The sequence below is a fragment of the Lotus japonicus genome, chromosome 3, assembly GCF_012489685.1.
Source record: "Lotus japonicus ecotype B-129 chromosome 3, LjGifu_v1.2".
Classification (NCBI taxonomy): Eukaryota; Viridiplantae; Streptophyta; class Magnoliopsida; order Fabales; family Fabaceae; genus Lotus; species Lotus japonicus.
The window spans coordinates 35,871,939-35,893,075 of NC_080043.1; the positions used below are offsets into that span (position 1 = coordinate 35,871,939).

Sequence of the window (21,137 nt, forward strand, 5' to 3'; positions counted from 1 at the left end):
TGTAATCTAATCTTGTAAGCATGTTGTTGATAATAATATGATTATTAACAGCACAATATAATGTGACACTAATTAGTTTTAAGCAATAAGAAGATACTCTTCAAAATAGTTTCAAATGCATTTGCACGGAATACAAACTAAACTTTGACAACCACAGTCCTTTATAAAATATCTGATTTTTTTTAATTCTTTTGATTCCCAAATAATGCATTTCACACTAATTAATTTAAAAATCCTTTAACAAATACGCTCTCCTAATAAAATAAAATAATTTAGGCAGACATATATATCTTGACTGAGAATCCTATAAGACCTGTATACAATAACATAGCTGGATCTCTCTGAGGAGATTGCAGTCAGATTTTTCAAGTTAAGTCAGTACAGTGAGTAGGCTCCCCCACCTCACCTCACATCTGATGTTATGTAAGACACCAGAGGCCCCACATCACTAATTTTCAAATCATTATCCATGGCTGCTAGCTTCATTTGCTTCTCTCACAAAGAAACTGCAGGAAAAACGGCAACTTAGAAGAGTGGTTTTCATTCTTGTGTCCCCTCATTCATTGACTCATGTGTTGGAAGCCAAAGCACATCACCAAAAGTGTGGTAGAGTACCCACCACTTCATCTTCTATACAAAAACTCTCCCTCTATGATAGACTTCTTGTAATTACTTGCAGTTGAACCTCCTTCATCTCTTTCTCTATATCATTAGTCCTTCATCATCATCTCAATGGAACAGGGTCAATGTTATTGGATGCACACAAAGAGGAAATACTCTTTGAGCTCCAATAGTCTTGCTTCATCGTCACTATCATGGGAAGAACAAGCTTTTGCAGAAGATGCTGCAGGGTCTCTTGTTGGTGGCTGCACATGGCCACCAAGATCATACTCTTGCAGCTTCTGCAGGAGAGAGTTCAGGTCAGCACAGGCTCTAGGTGGCCACATGAATGTTCATAGAAAAGATAGAGCAAGACTAAAGCAACCCTCTAGCCCCCAAAATAATGAAATTCTATTTCCTCATGACCTTGAAACTCATCAAACCCCTTTTAGTGCTCCATCTTTGGGTAATTACCTAGCACCATACCCTCCTCCTGTTTATGATTTGGCTTACAAGACTAACCCTAATCCTGATCATAACTTTCTTGCTTCAACTTCATCACCCTCACCTAATTCCAAGCCTTTGTTATCTCCATCAATTAATAATTCTTCATCTATTCTCCACAAGATTTCCCCTCTCAATTCTTCTGGAGATAGATTATATTCACAAAAGTTTGATATTGAAGAAGTCTCCAAGGGGATGGATGCAAGGTGTATGAATGAAGTTTCCAATGAAGATGATATTGATGTGGCTATGAGCTTAAATTTGGTTGTGTGCAGAGCTCAATTAACACCTGTGCAGTTTGAGAGTATCCAAGAGGCAGAAGATAGAAATTGCAAGAAGAGGAAAAGAATAGATGCTTCTTCTTCAAATGATCAATTTTTCCAAAAGTCAAGATCTGTTGATGATAGACATGTACATCATATGCAACCAAAGGTGTTTGAATTTAGCCCTATCAACATTGAAGAGCTAGATCTGGAGTTAAGGCTTGGTAATTAATAACAGGGTCAAGGTATAAAGAACTCTCAGTCTCTTTCTCTCCCAATGTTAATGAATACACAACTTTCTTCTTTATGTTCATATATCCTTTGTTGTTTGTTTGCTTTTTTTTTTTCTTTACCTTACAAGGAGGCTTTCATCATGTTTGATTGGATCTTCTGAGAGTCTCAGCTAGCCTCAGATATCTGCAAAGAATACTGGAATTACATAGACAGGCTTGTAAACTTCCTCTTTTCATAGATAGTGTTTGAATAACTGCAAAATACATGAAATTGTAACTTATGCTTCCATTGAAGATCATGTGAAATTTTATTATAAGGACAATATATATGTTTGCTGGCTTGAATTTTATTTTGTATAGAACATCACCTATATCCTAGTTTCATCCGAAAGATACATTTCAATTTTCTTGCACTGCTAATACTTATTATAGAGAATTTCGCGGTCCATAGAGGTATTACCCAGCTCGAAACAGATCGCTTCATTGGAGGATATATGTGGAGTTTTAAACAAAAAAGTTATATAGGATTTCCCATGCAAGTTTCTTATCTTTATTTCCATGCCTAATAGAAACATCTTTCTTGAACCAGAAGCTGGTAATCTATTTCCATTGTTAAGGAAGAAAACTAGTGCTAGCAGGCGTTCTATAATAAATGTGTTGTAGTGTAGTTCATTATTCTGCATGTGGGCAACAGTACTTGAAGATTGAATTTCAATTTCACATAATATCCAATATACAGGCAAAAGATATGTAGGTAGGTGCGGAATTACTGTTTCAGAATTTGAAATAGTGAGAGAATGTACTGTGGGTAAAATAGTCATTGTGCGGGTGCACTATGCTAATAACTGATCCACTTATGAACATGGTGTTTCATGTAATATTTAAAATGCTATAATATGCTCTATATTTGTAAAAATCAATTTACAAGGAAGCTCCTAGATTTTTCTTATATGGTAGAGAAAACTTAGTAAAGTTGGTTAATTGCATATTTTGATACACAATAAAAAACTAATGTTAAGTTATAATTACGGTGAACAATCACAAAAACTAGAAAGAGTTGGTTCGGCCCTGCCCACAGTGATTTTGTCTCACTGTGATTTTCCGGCATGTAATAAATAATGAGATTAGGGCATTTGTGTGGGGTTTAAGGGGGTCAAGAAACTGTTGTTAAGAGCTAGCTGCATGGAATAATGTGCTGAGCTCTTTTTCCCATTCACTGACATATTCTATCAGACAGAACAACTAAACTAACCCATAAAACACACTGATTGAGCTTTTCACAGCCGCATAAAGTTAGATACATCCCAACATTGATTCCCTTTTCCTTTGTATTATTCTTAACACCCCAGATCTGTTGCAGTCTGTAGTATCATCATCATCCCTTTACACAAAAATCCTCACACAAAAATCCACACCCGTTTTTTTTCTTCTCTAAATCCCTCCAAAACTTGCCACCTACTCTGGAATCAACCCATTAAAAAAAAACTCACTACTTGTGCTCTTTCATTTTAATAATAACAAAGAGAATATTATTATTCCACCAAGTACTCACAGGAGCTAACTAAGCAAAAAAAAGTTTGTTTCTTCTTCTGTATGGGAAGGATTTGGTACACATTTAATGCCAAGTTCCTGAATTATAAAGAATGAAAAGTGAAACTCCAATATAATTCCCCTATAAACCTGATCTATATAACCCAATAGCTAGGTAGTCAAGTTCAGTGCATAAATCACTGCAGAACACAAGGCGAGCATTCTGGGAACTTCTTTCTGATTTAAACCTTTAATAGGAATTTGATGGAACCACCCTTTGACTTAAATGAGCTTTTGTACCTAGCATGGCCATTCAAACGTAGCTTTCATGATATATTTATATATATGAATGGAACTTAAGCCACACCCAACATTTAAATTCTCTTGTAGGCTAGAGAATGAAGATTACTTTAATGATTTGAGGGGTAGGCCTTTTGGGATTCATAAAGTATAGAATTGATAGACATCCATTTTATTGGGACATTCTCTAGAGATATATCACTTAGTCGTGGTTTTTAACTCTTGTGGCTGTTAAAAACCAAAACAAAGAGGTATGTCTAAAGGATGTGACAAAAGTGAATCTCTATATATGTATCATCACTCTTTGAGTTTTGAATTCCCTACACAATCAAACATTTTTACCTGTCTGATTTTAATTGCATGATTCACATTTTAGTGGCTTGGAATGTGAGTCATTTTATCATAATCAAACGGCTAAAAAGGCTTGAATGAGTGAATGAAAGTTAATTTCCATGAACCGCAGGTAATTTGCTTTTGCTTAATTTTGCATGTGATTGAGAAGGAAAGAGAAAAGAAGGCTGTGTAATAATTAATGTAGATACATAAGGGAAACGAGGTCCTATGTGTGTTTTAAAAGCAGTTGGTGGAGTTTTGTCTTGTTTTGGGGTTATGAAATGGGTAGGTCTGAAATAAACAGAGAGGAATCAATGAAGTTTTTGGATGCAGTGGCAGAGATGCACATGGGAAGAAAATGTCGTTTCTCTGTTCAATTTTTAGAATAGGACTATAGATTAGAGTGAAGGAGGAACGAGAGGATAATTCTCCTGTTGAACAATGTGTTGTTGTTAGTTAACAAATAAATGTTTTGGAGAATCAGAATTTTGGAACAGAAATTCCAGGGCATTGGAGGTTGGGATTGTCTTGGATTTTATTCTTTATAATTGTTATGACAACTAATAAGGTATGAGAGTATATATGTTTTGCATGGGGGCAACCGGGCAAGCCATTGATCACGAGCTCACTTACTTAGCATATTTTGAACATCTGTACCCCTCTTCGTTTTTTATATCCTTGCATTAGTTGCATAGAGAGGTGGCAAACGGGCTTGGCCGTACGCTTGGCCCCTACAATTTTTTTGGGTTGAGTTGGATATTTTTAATTCAATAACCTCAAGTTTAACCTATTTTTCCAACTCATAAAATAGATGGACCAAAGCGGGTTGGGTCAGAGTCGGACCAGAGTTTTTTTTTTAAAGAGCTTCATTAATTATGAGTAACCAAGGTCAATACATCAGTCCCCGTACGATAGCTCAAGTGGTAGGAGCTGAGGGACATATGGTTTAGGTCAGGGGGGCTCGGGATCGATTCCTGGGGTGCAATTTATCTTTCTGATGTACCAAAAAAAAGGTCAATACATCAAGTTGTACCAGAGAAGAGAGACCTAAAGAGACAGCCTCAACTCAAACAACATTGTTCAAACGAAAAGAAAGTCTAGCTAAATAATCAACAACATAATTTTCAGAACGAAGAACAAACAATAAGTGAAAAACATCAAAATAAAAAATCAAATCCTTACAATCATGAACAATAAAAGAAAAATAAGAACTATACTTTAAAGGGCGCTTCCAAAACATAAACAACTGAAGACAATTAGTTTCAAGGCATAACCTCCTAAGGAAAAAGTCTACAATCATAAAAATAGCTCACCTAAAGCTACAGGTCTCTGACAAGAGACAAAAATCCGCCAGGGATGTCGTCGCCGTCGCCAAGACCTCACCATGCTCATCTCTAGCAACAAAACCAAAATCAACCAATCTCAAATGAGACAGATGCAACTTAATGGTGTACTATGATGTTTGCACTTGTCTAATTTTTCTTTTGGTTCAAAAGATTTAAACAAAATTTGATTGTGTTCTTTTGGAAGATATTTAAGTCAAATTGTGGTTGTGCATGTTACTTGTGTTGTTTGTAAAATTGTTTTGTGGAGTTTAGACATGATTGACAACTGGTAAAGTTAATATTTTTCTTGAGGTTTAGTACAGTTAATATTTACTAGACTATAACGCGCGGTGTTTTTTTTTTTTACTTTTGAATATTAATATGATACAATTATATTAATTATGTACGTTGTCAAAGTAAAATTAAAGGAAATTGAAATAGATAGAAGATTATCATCTGCACAGTCAAGGATGAACTATTTGGTGCTCTAAAAAAAAGAATAAACGATTTGGAATTCATTTTATTTCATCAGTGACCAACTGCTACATGCAAAATTGCAAAAGTAGAGTTAGTAGCTTCAGGGAAATAAATTTGAACCATAGAAGAATAGGATCTAGCATTGGATAAGTTTTTAACCGGCCTCCTAGAATTAAAGCACACATTCATGTAGTATGAAGACATAAACCAAATAAAGTAGAACCAAATTCTTCGACCGCCAATGATTCGCAAAACAGTATAACGATGAATAGAATAAACTCGAGCTTAACAAATGCACAATGCGCATACTCATAAATGATCAAAATGAGGTGACATTGTAATTGCATTAAGTTCTGTCACAAATCTCCTCGTAAGAGACAACATTCTGGTATCCCAAAGCTAGTTAAAATCCACAAGATATTCACTGACATTAAAAAAACTGGATATTTGAAAATCAAATCATGTCATACTATGGAGAAGATGGAAATATAAAGTAAAGAATTAAAAACAAAATGTTCATTACTTATCAAGGAGCTAGTAACAAAATGTAAACTATCAACTTCTCTTTTCTCCCATGTTCCTAGCAGCTGCGTCTGCTTCTTGTTCTGTTTTCCTTTCTTTTTTCTGGTTTGTTGTTTGTTGTTTGTTCCTAGCTCTTTGTTTCCCTTGGGTTGAAGTACCCCTGGTACTTCCCTTTTTATATACTGAACTTTGGCTGATAAAAAAATACTCTTGGAAGTTTTCCCCGTATCCGAATCCCAAACACGAATAACATCTTCTCGCACCGATAATGGTGTTGTTGAGTGGTTCCCAAATAAGCTTTATTTAATCTTCCTTGAGGACCCTTAATCACAAGCATTTATTCATAGAATCACAGATCTAGTCTGAGGGATCCTTGGTAGTACATTTAACATGGATTGCATAAGAAAGTTCTGTGAAGGGGTTGGTGGTGACAAGTTAGATGCACTGATAACCTTGACACCGATTACGTTTCTACCTCCTTCTCAATCATCAGTTCATCACCAATATAAACAGAATTTTGAAAGAGTCTAAATATAAAATGGTGTCTCTCATACTTGCAAACTGGATGTTTAACCAGTTCCACGTGCTTGCTAATTCATGATATACAGCTGCAAGAAAAATGAGAAGTTAAGGTTACGATTTGGGCTATCTATCATGTAAGTCACCACACCACACCAATCTTTCTCTTTCCCAATTATACCAAATGTCACTTGGAGGTTATCTACCAACATATATATAGGGAGCCCTTGAATGACAGAAAGTGCAAGGAACACTGCGTAATTGGAAAATCTAAAAAGTAAATAAATATAAGAAAGTCCCACTCGAAAAATATTTTGTACTCAACTCCTCATCACTCCACAGAAATTGTCCCAGTTTTCTTATTCAGTTTAGTTCCTTAACTGTCTCAGCCATGATTTTTAGCTTCATATCAAAAATCACCAAGCAAAACAGTTTCTTGAAAGAGTGTAGACTGAAATGGTGTCCATACTCCCTCATAATTTCATACTTGATTTTGTACCAGCTGCTAACTAAATCATGTTAGACAGCTTGAAGAAAAATGAAAAGCTATTGTTTCATTTGGGCTATGTGTCATGAAAGCAACCACACCAATATTTCTCTTTTCCTTGTAAAGTATTATCAAATGTCAATTAGAGGTTATCAAACAACATGTAGGTAGCACTTGGAAAATGCAAGATCAGTACCTCAAAGGCAAATCTAAAGAGTACATATTAGAAAATGTAAAAGGCCCCACTCCAAATATTACAAACTGTGAAAGGAAAAACGGATTATCCAAACCCTAGGCAAGAGCATGAACTGGAAGCATGCGACTGCGTAATGAACAGATATCTGGCATTGGAAGAAGAAAAAAACAATAATTGGAAGGAAGATGAAGAAAACTGACCTGGGGGGAGTAGAATGGTTGAGGTAAACGATTGGCGGAGGACAAGATATTTCATTCTATATTCGTTCTTCTCGTGTGGCCGCGAATAAAAAATTGAACACTGCACAACGTTTTAGCTACTTTCCAAATTGAAGGTGTCTTGACCTTGCATCGTGAGCTACCAGAGACAAACATCTCACCAAACTCCTTGATGGACTTCCTAATTTTTCTCTTGCCGACATCGTCGTGGTTTCGTTGTTCCTCGGCAACGGGTTTGAGAAGGAGACTTCGTAGGGAACGGTCATATCTTCTTCTTAGGTCAAATTGTGACAATATGGTGGCTTTTGGAACGAAGAAGAAGAAACCAAAGGAATGCACAAAGGAGAAGCGTAGAAGGGATTGGAAGATTTTGGAGGTGTCCACCTTGGATTTTTATTGACGTGGCGAAATTTGTATTATGTATCGCTTAGGTGTCAACTTTATACTCTGCGCTTCACAATTCCTATATTATAATAGATAGATAGATTGTTGAATGATTATGTTTAAGTTGTGAGTTTACTCTATGATATGTTCATTCTGAATTTGGCAATTTGGGATGATTGTTTACTATTGATTTTTTTTTTTATATTTTAATATCATATTAATGGGTTTTGAACTTCAAACTCATTTTTCTAATCTTAATTTCAATTATATCTTATTATTTTTGGTGGGACAACCAATAAGGGTTGGGCTTAGACTTCCAACCTAAATTCCAAAATGGACCAATTCAATTCAGTCCATTTTTTGGCGGACCAAAGGTGGACTTGGCCAAAACCCGCCTTGTCGTCGTACTTCGCCGCCTCTCCTTGCATATATGCTTAAGAGTGTTAGGAATAAGGGGGATAATTAAATGTTTTTCATCTTGAATAATTTACATTACATTATTAATAGTCCCTAGTTTGTTTGATTTTTAAGAAAAAAAATTGTTTGATTTCTTAAATGTGGGTAAATGGAATTTTAAAGTCTTTTGTACCTACCTATATTTGGAGAAAATTTGCAATACTGATGTAGTATTGAAGACTCAGTACATCCCTCCCTCACATCAATGTGGTTGTGATGCTTTTGTTCTTAATTTCACAAAAACAATTAAGATTAAAAATAATTTACCATAAAAGTTAAGTGTCATGCTTTAAGTGAAAATATACTACATGTGTACAACTTGTAACTTGTCTTATAAAATTTCCAATGACATCTACATACCTTATTACACAGTTATATTAGATATCAAACTCGACAAGTTACAAGTAGTATAGTAATACATTTTTTTCCCTCCTCGTACGCCGGTTTGGTGTGGATTGAGGAGGTACAACCTGAAGTCGATGTTTTTGTAACCGCAGACCTTTTGGTTTCCATGCCCCCTGTTTAATTGATAGCAGGTTCTTTTCAAAAAAAAAAGTATACATTTTTAATTTGGTTGTACCCCACTATTCGACTATATATTTGCATTTAGTTGTTTGTATTCCAATGGTTGTGTAACGCCTCAATTTCTAAATCAAGAGTTATATTAGTAATCCAACAAAGATTAAGGATTAGTTTTGAATTTCCAAAAACATGAGATATTTTTTTCGAGAAACACTCATCATCACAAAAGGCAAGTGCATCCGAAAAGTTCACAGGAAAGCAAGGTGCGTCATAATGGACAACTTAAGTACCAAAACTTTCCTTAGACAGAACAACATGAGAGTTCCTTACAAGTTCTATCCATTACCTCGATTGATAAAACAATTTCAATTTTAATTGACAAACGAGATTGTTGATGCTATGAAGAAGCACCGTGATGGTGGCATTCTCTTGAAATTGGATTTTGCCAAAGCCTATGACAATGTGGATTGGGTTTTCTTGATGAATCTACTAGAACAAATGGGCTTTGGAGCAAGATGGATTAGGTGGATGGAAGAATGTGTCTCGACGGCTTCCTTAGCTATAGTTGTTAATGGCTCCCCAACGGATTTCTTTAAGATTGAGAAAGGGTTGCGCCAAGGGGATCCCCTCTCCCCTCTCCTTTTTAACATATGTGTCAACGGCTTCTCATGTATGATGAATAATCTCTTATCCTTGGAAAATCTGTGTGGTTATGCATTGGGGGGTTCTTTGCTCATAAATCATCTACAATTTGCGGATGATACGCTCATCTTTTGCAAAAATGATGCGAACCACATCAAGAATATTCGGGCTATCTTGGAGATGTTCCTTGCAATTTCAGGCCTCAAAGTGAATTATTCCAAATCACTTCTTATGGGTTGCAACGTCCAATCTGATTCACTCTTTCCTTTGGCTCAATTATTGGATGTGAGTGTTGGTTCACTTCCTATAAACTATCTTGGGGCTGCTCTAGGGGATAACCCAAGGAGAAAGAGATTTTGGGAACCCGTTATTGACAAAATGAGAAGCAAACTAGGCCTTTGGAGCTCTAAATGGCTGTCCTTGAGTGGTAGACTGGTCATGCTTAAATCTGTGATGAGTGCGGTACCCATTTATCATATGGCGGTGTTCTTGGCCCCGGTGGGAGTGATCGGGGAAATGGAAAAATTGATGAGATCTTTTTTGTGGGGTAGAAGGGAAGGAAGCCATAGGATATCGTGGATAGCGTGGTCTCAAATTTGTAAGAATCAACAACTCGGCGGCCTCGGCCTTGGATTTCTTGGCTGGAAAAATAAAGCCATGCTAATCCAATGGTTTTAGAGATTTGGAAATGAACGAAACTCACTTTGGAGAAGGGCCTTGTGCGCAAAATACAATTGTAACCCAAGACTTCTTCTCCTCTTTGAGATGCAAATTTCCCCATCTCATCTCTCTATTTACACGCAAGATATTTTCAAAGTCCTCAAGGAGGATACCATCATTGCAAAGGTCTTCAAAGAGGGATGCTTTTGCTGTGTGGGTGAGGGGGATAATATCCGCTTTTGGCTTGATCCTTGGCTGGAATTGGCACCTATCTGTTGACGGTTTCCTCGTCTTTTTGCTCTAACATTGGATAAGAATGCATTCTTAAGTTCTGTAGGCTCTTATGCTAATGGTGGCTGGACATGAGATCTAAACTTACGCCGCAGGCTGTTTGACTGGGAGCTTGACCAGCAAAGACAATTGATGAGTTTGCTTAGCTCGATAGTTCCCTGCATTGGGCCTGATTCAATCCTTTGGTCAGGTGATCCGAGTGGTATCTTTACTATTAAATCTTTTTGTGCTGCGGTAGAATTGAGCATCTTTGGAGACAATTCTTGGATGGTGCCCAAAAGAACTCGTAAGATGGTCCCTCCAAAAGTGGTTCTTTTTATTTGGCAGCTGATGGAATGCAATATAGCTGTCAAAGAGAGTTTGCTACGACGTGGAATAACCATTGAGAATGGGGCCTTTGTGACATTTGTGGGCTGGAAGGTGAATCTGAAGCTCACCTAATGCTAAGATGCCCTAAAGTTTGGCGTTTGTGGAATGCCATCTTGGCTCGAGAAGAGGTAGTACTCTGCATTCCCTCCTCCTTTCATGACTTGGTATTGGAATGGCCTTCCCTCCGGTTCAAAACTGACCCTATTTTGTGGGAAATTATCCCATACTCTTTATGTTGGCCCATATGGCGAGCTCGGAATGATACTGTGTTTAACCAGAAGGAGTTCTCTCTTGAAAATGTGTGGGATATGCACATATTGCGAATTATGTGGTGGATTAAAGCTTGGTGGAAGGAATGTCCTTTTCTTCCTTCGATTTCTCACAACACTTTGAAAAGGTGAGGATAAAATCAATGGGTTCTTAGGTGCGTATTGTGGATTGGTCTCCTCCGCCAGCTGGTATTTACAAATTTAATGTAGATGGCTCGTCAAGAGGTAACCCAGGGGTTAGTGGAGCTGGTGGTGTCCTGAGAGATTCTAATGGAACCACTCTTGGTCGGTTTTCCTTGGCTGTTGGCAATACTTGGGCCTATGTTGCAGAGATTAAAGCCATTTTGATTGCTCTCCTATTTTGCAAAGATAATGGTTTTAAAAAGGTGATTGTGGAGAGTGACTCAACCCTTGCAGTTGGTTGGGTGGTGCACAAATCATATCGTCCTTGGAAGCTCCTTAATGACCTTAATTTAATTGATCGCCTTATGACTGAAGTGGACTGTCTAGGAGTCCAACATATTTTCAGGGAAGCAAATACAATTGCCGACAACCTTGCGAAACAAGGCTGCGATCGTGCTACTCCTTTGTCTGAAATTACTTCCCCTCCACGGGTCTTGGTCTTAGACTGATGTGATTGGGTTACCTCTGGTTCTGCTCTGTTTCTGTTACTTCTCCCTGGCCCTTCCTGTTGCTGTTTCAATCAGTGGAGGTTCGCTTGGAGTAGTGTGCTGCTTGACCTGCTTTGCTGCTGCGTGCTGTTGCAGCTGTTCTGTTCTTCTTTTTTTTTTTCTCTTCTGCATTGTATTTCTGTTTTTTCCGCAAGGGGTTCCTGGACTCTTTTAACCTTTTGCTTGCCTGTACCTTCTTTTTATTGTTGTTATATAATTCAGTTTTCAAAAAAAAAAAGTTTTCAAAAACACGTCTTAAAATTATTAATGAATATATATATATATATATATATATATATATATATATATATAACCCCAATAGATAATATAATTAGAAATTAAAAATATTATATCTGTTAAGAACCAAATATTCAAATGATGAGAAGATAAAACTAGAGTTGTTTGTAGCTAGCCTTTGCGTCAAAGAAGTCATAGATCTACGTCTTCACCACCTCAAGCTCTGTGTCGATCCTATGATCAATCACCACCGGTACTGTCTCCATATCCTCCGCCATGAAACAAATCATAGATCACTTGGTGATCCAACTTCTTCGTCTAGCTAGTGGCGTTAAGTGCCCAAGCAAAAATTACCAAACAAGCAAGGAGATAACTCAGCAATTCAAATCACTAAAGAGATAAAGTATGCTTATTAAATTCAAATTCAATAGATGATGATATAAGATACGATAGTTAATAATAACAAGATAAGAAACTATATATAATATTATTATCAAACCCGACATGCTCAAGTTAGTCATCGAACAATTTTGTGACTCATAACACATCTCCAACAAGTTTCAAGTCAAAACTCATGTTATAAAAACTAACATATATACTTCAGTTTTCCAACAAAAATATCATGCTTAAATCATGCCCAAAATAACATCAACTTCGGAATAATCTCATAGAAATTAAAATCAGCCAACAAATTTTAACGCTCATATTCATAATTTTATGATCACAAGAAAAGTGATCAAAACATGTCAAAACATCATCCAACAACATCAAACTAAAATACCTTCATCTCATACACATGCAAAAGATAGATACAGGGCAGTGTACTGAAATTTTAGGGCCTAAGGCAAAAATTGCTAAAGTGAGTTTTTTTTTGTGAGAATTTTTTAGTTGCAAAATCATTTATCAAGAGTTTTAATAATCAAACAATTTCAATTTAGGTGATTGTATCACATTTTCACAGTTGTCAATATTATCTATAGGTAATTGTTCCATCACGTTTTCACAATTTTCAATATTATCTACAGGTAATTATACTATCATGTTTTCACACATTTTTTATATTTTAGTTGGCTAAAGTTTGTTAATAAGTAGTAGCTATTTTTTTAGGTCTAAGTAAAAAAAATTAGGGGCCTAAGTAAGTATTTTTTTTGGGTGGGGGCCTTAGGCCATTGCCTATTTGGCCTAAGGCTCTCCACGGCCCTAGATAGATATGTACACAAGATTCTATATAGACACTTTAAGACCGAGTTACCCTTACCTCCTTAGGTAGTAATCCATACACCTGTCAACCTAGACAAAACAATGCAATTTAATCAATACATTAAAGGAAAATTGAACCCAAACACCCTAGGTATACCCACAGCTATGGAGAGAAAAAGAAGAGGGTCAAAAACGTTTTTCCCATACCACATAATCAAGTGTATCCCGCGGCCCCCATAAGAATAACGAGAAGGGCTTTCTTCCAAAAAAATTTAACATGACAACAACATGTTGCTTCCACCAATTTTTCAAAAATAAAGCAAGGTAGTTTTTGTAATCCTCATACAAAAATTTTCAAAACGAAATTTGAAGAAGAGAATTTCCCAACATAAATAAAAGAGAGCTTTGAGCAAACACAGAGCAAGAAGGATTTTATCATAACCTTGTTGCTTGAAAAAGAAGAAACAAAAGCTAACATGCTTTAAGAATATGATGAGTCGGGGTGTCGACCAAGAGGGAAGAAAAGGTTCTTGAGAGTTGATGATTCCTTAAGTTTATTTTAGGTGAGGGTAAAAGCAGTTCCAAGTAAATGAGATTTCCGGAAATCAAAGGCCTCTATTTATAGCAAACTATCTACCCCTTCCCTAAGTTTCTATGCACATAGCCTCACTAAGATAGAGTGGTTATTTTGTTTTTTCTAACAATTTACCTTTGAGTAAAACCTTTATCTTTTGCAAAAGATGACATGAACTTTATTTTATAAGATATAATTCTATCTTTTAGCTCTTCTTTTTTTGAACTCGTCTTTTAGCTCTTCAATTAACAAGTTATAGTCTTAATTCTATACATGAAATCAATGGAATTAGACAACTCTCTTCCCTCTAAGGTTTCTTCACCATCAAGTATACCCATCTAAAGGCTAAGTCAAAATAAAACAATTTATCTTCTAATTTTCCTGCATATATTTTGAAAATCAAAAGGAAAAGAGGGGAACTAGATTTTTTCAAAAATAATATTTTTATGAACTCCTAAAATAATTATCTTATAATTTTCGGATTAATTTTTAAATTAAAAAGGAGATATTTCTATTTTTTAATTTAAAAAGATGCTCTTATAGATTTTTTTGGTACATAGGAAAAAAAGATGCTCTAATAGATAATCTCCTAAAAATAATTATTAAAATAAATAATCTTTTAGATAATATCCATAGCTAATACCTCTGAATATAATCTAAAATTTACATCTCCTCTAACTTTACACATTTATCTCCTATTTTTTCAATGAAATAACCTTATCTGCATATAAATTAAATTTAAAAATGACACCTCATAAAAATTTATAATAAATCCAAAGTTAATTCCTAAAGTTCAAAAATAATCTCTGAATGACAACAAATTTTCGGATTCTTAAATTATTTTAACAAAAACAATTTTTATCCTATTTCCTCTCTATATAAAATGATAAAAAAACATATTTTTAATCACTAAAACCCAAAATATTACGAATAATTATTTTTTGCTCTATAATCACGAAAATAAAACTAATTACAGTTAGACCTATGTACATACATATTTTTCACGAATATAGGCGAATCCTAATACTCAACAGAGGCAAAAGTCATTATCCTTTGGGGAAGAGTTTGTCTAATGAAAAGTATCATAACCGCAATTCCTCTATATTATCCATCCTTTTTAAAATACCTGCATGAATCACCAAGCTTTGTAATAGAACCATGAAGAACTTTCTAGAGAGTGGCGCTCTGGAAAATGTAAATAAAATTGCAAGGGTGTGAAATGCGGTAAAGTATGTAGGTCCAAGGGTGAAGGTGGATTGGTAATCAAACTCTCCTAAGCAAGTGAAGATGGACAATAATGACCGCGGGAGTTAGCCTTTGGTGTAGAATCCTAATGGCAAAGTATAGTAACAATGAACCCTCATGCGCTTCGCTGTGATGAAAATATTCTTGAATCTAGAAGTTGGTTCAAGGTATGTCCCGGAAAGAGAATTAAGTGTTGAGAATACTCTAAGCTTTTGGAAAGAGAGCTGGATTGATGGGAGAATCCTGGGAAAAAACTTTAGCAAGTTATTGATACTCTCTACTCTGCATACGTGTATTGTGACAGCTGCAATGGAGGAGACCTTTTAGGGAGTCGACGAAAACTTTGGTAATAAGAGAATAACCAAAAAAAATTAATGTGAATAAAAATACAGGTTCTATCGTTCATTTACAAAACATGTTATTTGTAACACTCTCTAAACCCCCCGTAAATATTATAGCATAAATCAGAGTAAAATGCATAACACATAGGGTATCACATTTATTCTCCAGAAACCTAAATCAAAAACACATGTCATGCTCATAATTTAGATATAAATTTTCAACATCATATGCATAGCACAACAGATTTATTTTAACTCCAAAAGTTTAACATAATCCAAAAATAAAATAAAGTGAATACATGAAATATTTCTTAACATCTACGTACAATACTAAACGTTTCCCCGTGTTACATAACAGAGCATGACTCCCCTAACTAATAACATATCTAAAGACTAGCTCTTCCGACTAACCCTTGCGAGAAGCTCCACTATCCTCGGGACCTTAGCGATGTCGCTTAGAACATCACTCCAACATAAGGGTGAGAACTCATATCATATGGATAAGCATAATAATAAATAATGTAAAAACGTATATATGTTCCACATAAATTCTTCCTAACAAATAATAAATTATGTAATTTAATATAATCAATCAATCTCACATTTATGACAATACTCCATAATTCATAGCATCAAGTAAGAAAATATTATTGTCTCCAATTACCACAACATCGAATCTCAAAAAATATAACAATTATCATTAATTAGCATCAACAGCTCTCTAAGGCCTAACATAGCAATTTTACAATAACAAATATGACTCAAGTGAGACCCGTGCAAATGTCTTTGGTACCAAAATTGTTATCCTTAGCGGTATCACCGCGTCCACTTCAGAAAGGTAACCACCAATAAAGCCCTCGCTCTAGGCTTTCAAAACCACTCCAGTTTTGGGACAAGTCACTAGCCTCCACGAGAACTAGCAAACATGCCTCTTGACAACTATGCAATGGATTGTGCAAAACTCAACTAACATATGCATATTCAGACCATCTCCAAGTCTTAATTATTTTAGCATATTCATCACCAGCTCAACAATTCACATCATCTTCAATTTCTCAAAACACACACTTACATGTTATCAGTCACACAACTTGCAATCACAGTAACTTAGCAACTTAACATTTAACATCAATTCAGAAACAACATCATATAATGAACTATTAAACATATATAAATTAAATATAATTCATATATAACAGGTTCTGCAACAAAAACGGGATTCTTCCTAATTTTCCCCAAAAACTCGTCATCTCCTTGCACCATCCCCCCATGCGCGGCACGCTACCCCCCTCTCTTCCACCCATAATTCATAACCCTAAATTCAACTATCCACCTTCGGTTTAGAAAAACAACTGCATCCTAGGGTTCCTAAATCAGGCTTTCTATCATTATCCACTATCATACCAATCCAAAGAACATGAATTCAAACCCTTACCTCTTGAAGATCAAATTCTAGGTTTTCATCTCTTTTCTCCCCTTCTCTCTTTCACGCTTCTTTTCTTCTGCTCTGCTAACTCCTCCAATTCTCAAATTCTGATTTCTCTCTTTCTATTTCACGCCTAACCCTAAAATAGTCTTATAATGGGCCCCACTCCCAACTACTCACTTAATTATCTAATAAAATCACTTAATCACTTTATTATATAGTAAAATCACCTATTTATTCAAATCACTTTATAACCTAATAATAATTAAAATAAATTAATAAATATTCTACTAGTCGGAAAATGGGGTGTTACATTATTCATTTTTAGCATTTACACACTTAAGTTCTTACTAAGTCTCTAACACTTGCACTAACTTGAGCATTACAGTGTCTTATGCAGGTACCCCCATTCAAAATGGAACCTGGAGCTCTATCTTGAACTCAAAAACAACAATAGCATCATTCCACTGTGAACCACCATCATTGTTTAAAGTGTCGCCATTCATAATTCTCACGACCGAATAATTTGCGTCGTCTATGGGGAATCCTACAAAAATATTGTCACGACCCAAAATCCTAAATCGTGACCGGCGCACAGACTACCACCTTAGCCTGGCAAGCCTCATACCCATAGAATCATTTTCCAAGCAATTTATTCAAAACAGCCATGTAGACATAATTTATAAAATTTCAGCAAAATCTCTTTTGATTTTCAATAGTTACAAAAATAACAACATATGTCAATAAGCTCTTCCATAACCAGTATTTCAAGTAAAATATCAAATTAACTCGAGTACTCCAGTGTCAACTCTTAAAATAAAATAATAAATCAAAATCTCAAATCTAAATCCACCTAGGACTCCCTATAGCTGCAGATAACCATGACTAAATAAAAGACATCAATATGACAACCTGTCAAAGGAAATAAGTCGAATGATCTGAATCTAACAATGGTCTGCTACTCAGTTGCCTGAAAATCTGTGGAGGGAAATAAGGAATGGGGTAAGTCACAAAGACTTAGTGAGCAGTCAACAACCACCATGAACAGGAAGGGGAAACAGAATAGGCACGAGTTTTTCGCTCTCAACTCAGTATAAACAATCTATATCATCCATAATACCAATTTAAATCATTTCAACAATGAACTTGACAAAAATCATAAAGTTCATAAATAACCATTTCAAATAAATACAGTTAAAATCATGTCCAGATATGAAAAACATAAAACCAGAAATATAATTAATAGGGTCACACATGTAGAACCATGAGGCGGCTCCATCTCGTTGATAGCCCTCTCCTCCTAAGGGATGGCCTCTCGGATAGGGGTGGCTCCATCTAGTGGATAGCCCTTTCCTTTTTCAAGTCACATCGTGTCATCGGGGGAAGCTACATCTCGTTGATAGCCCTTTCCTCTTAAGGATAATCTTACCCAAGAGGCGGCTCCATCTAACGGATAGCCCTCTCCACCCGGAATCATGTCATATCTCATCAATCTCATCGGGGGAAGCTACATCTCGTTGATAGCCCTTTCCGTGCACTGGCGGCTCCATCTAACGGATAGCCCTGTCCTCCCGGAATCAAACTAGCTAGGTGCACCTAGGTCGTTACCTCCGTTAACGGCTACGGGGTTCTATCAAGGATCCCCAAAACCATTTTCTCAAACCAATTCAAGTCTCATCAACAGTCTCAAAATCAGCTTTCAAATGTTCATCAAAGTTTTTCAAAATAATATTCTCAACATCAACTTTTCAATGCTCATCAAAGCTTTTCAAGTTCACAATCTCAATTTCACATAATTTCAAAATTAACCCAATGTCATTCTCTTCTCATACCAATTCATAAAACATGCTCAAAACCAGCTTCATAAAATCAGCTTTCAGAGTTCAAGAATGATAATCAAACATATAAAAACATGTTTCCCCAATTTAGATAAATATGCAATATGATAAAGTAATTAAATCAATTATAAGACTGTTAAAAATATGTCATAGCAGTTGAAAACCACTCACAGTTACGAAGAACCAATCACGATTGCTCTCCACAACTGCGCGACAGCCAAACAAACCACTAACCGACGGATCTGAACACCAAAAATCAACTTCAAAACTTCTGCAACAATTATCTTATGTCGTACTACCCGTGAGCAACTATGAAATCCCCAATTATGTACCCAAACCCCTAAAATAATTCTACTCAAGTCTAACATATGCCATAATAATTTTCTGTAAATTTATAGAGTGTGGCTATACCTCCAAGAAATCAAATCGACAATTTTGAAGTGCTGGATACTCTTCTCCTTCATCAAATCACAAACCCTAACTCTCAATAATTGTCCCAAAACTCTCCCACGTGAAAACCCAAATGTCCTTCAACAGCATGTATTTAATGGTAGGATTTTGTGTGGCTCTGATGAAGAATGAAAATTGAAGGGAATGAAGGGAGGCTTTTCTGTACCACCGGGAATGAAGAAGTTGAACGAGAGTGGAAGAGAAGGGATACAATTTTGTTTTTTTCTGAATTGGGAAAAGGTAATTGGGGTGTGGAGCTACGTGGGTTTTAAAAAAACCAAGTTAGTTTAATTTCTAATAGGTTTCTAAATTCTAGAATTAGGAAATAGGAATGGTGGTGGGGGTGGGTTCCGTGGTTTTTCTTTAAAGCAATTTTTTTTCTTTTATATATATATTATAATTATTCTTTTTTTTTTATCGTTTCAAATATTTCTTTCAAAAATGAGTTCATTTCCTTACGTGTGGAGAAATCCACACCCCGTTCTTAGAGAGACGAGGGATTTCAGGGCAAGCACTCGCCCTTCTCATTGGGGAAACTAGATAAGATATGTTTGTGCTCCTTTTATTGAAGATATTCGGGTCTTGAAAATGTCGTAAGCATTACTAGAATAATTAGATATGGATTCTTTCCCTGGAAAAGTGAGTTCGAGAAAACATGTGAATACCTTCTTTGAACGAGTGGAAACCTGGGGAAACATGGGCTCAAATGGTGCAGATACAATTGTGTGTAGAGCTTTTTGTCCACACTAAAAAGGAATGCCATGAGTTGGTTCTGGGCCATTCTAGAGCTTTCTGTTGGAAGTTTAGATGGTTCTCACAAGTTTTCTTATGTCTCCGGGAAGAATAAAGGAAAATGATCAGAATGTATGGTCCAGAGTGTTCCAAAATGCTTTGAAGTTCGGGAATCCACAAAAGAAAAATTTGGTTCACCTCAAAACAGGGTAGGATGCAAGGAATCGAGTCTTTCCTAAAAATATCATTTAAATTAAGAACTCATGGATAGGGTAGGATGCTTTTAAGTATTGAATTATCATTTAAATTTAAATCAAAATGATATGAAAATAAAAAAATTACTAATATAATGTATTGTGAGACCAGATGAGTAGTGCTAAGAACTAATAACTCATAGTTGGAGCAAAATCTGAAAAGAGTTGCTTCAGCACATGTGGCAGTACGGGCCCACATAAATAGTGTTAAGAACTAAGAATTAAGAATCTAGCATTGGAGATGCTCTAAGGGATGCCAAGAAGTGGAGATGACGCCAAGGAAAGAGAAAACTAAAGAAACGATGAAAACGTCGAAATGGATAAGAAAGAGTTCTCCCTGAAGAATGTTTGCGTGGACACACGAATGGGATCTTGGGGGTGTTAAGGATTTCAAAACCATATCCCACAGCAAGTCAAAAGTTTCATTCCACATTTGAAGTGGATTCAACACGCTTTTTCTACAAATTATGTGAAGGAAACCACTAATAAGAAGAAATATTGGTGCTAAAAAAATAAAGTGAACTAAAAATCGCCCTTGAAACCGTGACATTCAAAATCTTATAGACACTTGAATATAAAACAAATCCACTAAGCATACATGTTCAAGGACTTGGAGGCTTCTGTATATATCAATGATTGCAGAACCGGACCAATCATTGAACCGGGCATGCCACCGGTTTAAGGTTTATTGGTCAAACCGTGGTCCAACCGGTTGTAACTAACTTATAATTTTTTAATTTTATATAATATATATATATATTAATTAATATCAATATATACTATATATTGAGATAACAACTGGCCCTTAAGAAAATACATTCACAAAAAGTGACAATAAAACATCACCGAGTAAACAGGCTACCATTAGTGGAATGAGAAGTGCTACTTACAAAAGGACACCTGTGTTGTTTTTCTAAATAGAAAACGTAACAAGGGGCTTTATATTTTATAGGCTAAAAAGCACTTTTGACCCCTGATGTTTCAAGTTTGTGCAAATTCTGCCCCTACTCTATTTTTGTCGATGTTTCTACCCCTCATGTTTTCAAACAGTGCATCGTCTACCTCTTAT

General features: G+C 35.8%; 1 protein-coding gene and 1 long non-coding RNA gene across 2 annotated transcripts; one reads left to right on the plus strand and one right to left on the minus strand.

The window, feature by feature from the left end:
- The first annotated feature begins 346 nt into the window (after window positions 1–346).
- LOC130749799 (transcriptional regulator SUPERMAN-like) lies at window positions 347–1,945 on the plus strand. Its single transcript, XM_057603166.1, has 2 exons — window positions 347–1,612; window positions 1,729–1,945. Exon 1 carries the CDS (start codon window positions 733–735, stop codon window positions 1,597–1,599), a length of 867 nt encoding a protein of 288 aa, XP_057459149.1. The 5' UTR covers window positions 347–732; the 3' UTR covers window positions 1,600–1,612; window positions 1,729–1,945.
- Window positions 1,946–17,550: 15,605 nt separating this feature from the next.
- On the minus strand, window positions 17,551–19,547 carry LOC130709516 (uncharacterized). The gene is made up of 3 exons (XR_009010018.1): window positions 19,044–19,547; window positions 18,804–18,874; window positions 17,551–17,772 (listed from the first exon to the last, which is right to left on the minus strand). It is a non-coding gene; the product is annotated as an uncharacterized LOC130709516 (long non-coding RNA).
- Between the last annotated feature and the right edge of the window lie 1,590 nt (window positions 19,548–21,137).

Excerpts from the sequence above, each read along its gene's own strand:
- LOC130749799 (XM_057603166.1), top strand. The coding sequence starts at position 733 with ATGGAACAGGGTCAATGTTATTGGATGCACACAAAGAGGAAATACTCT.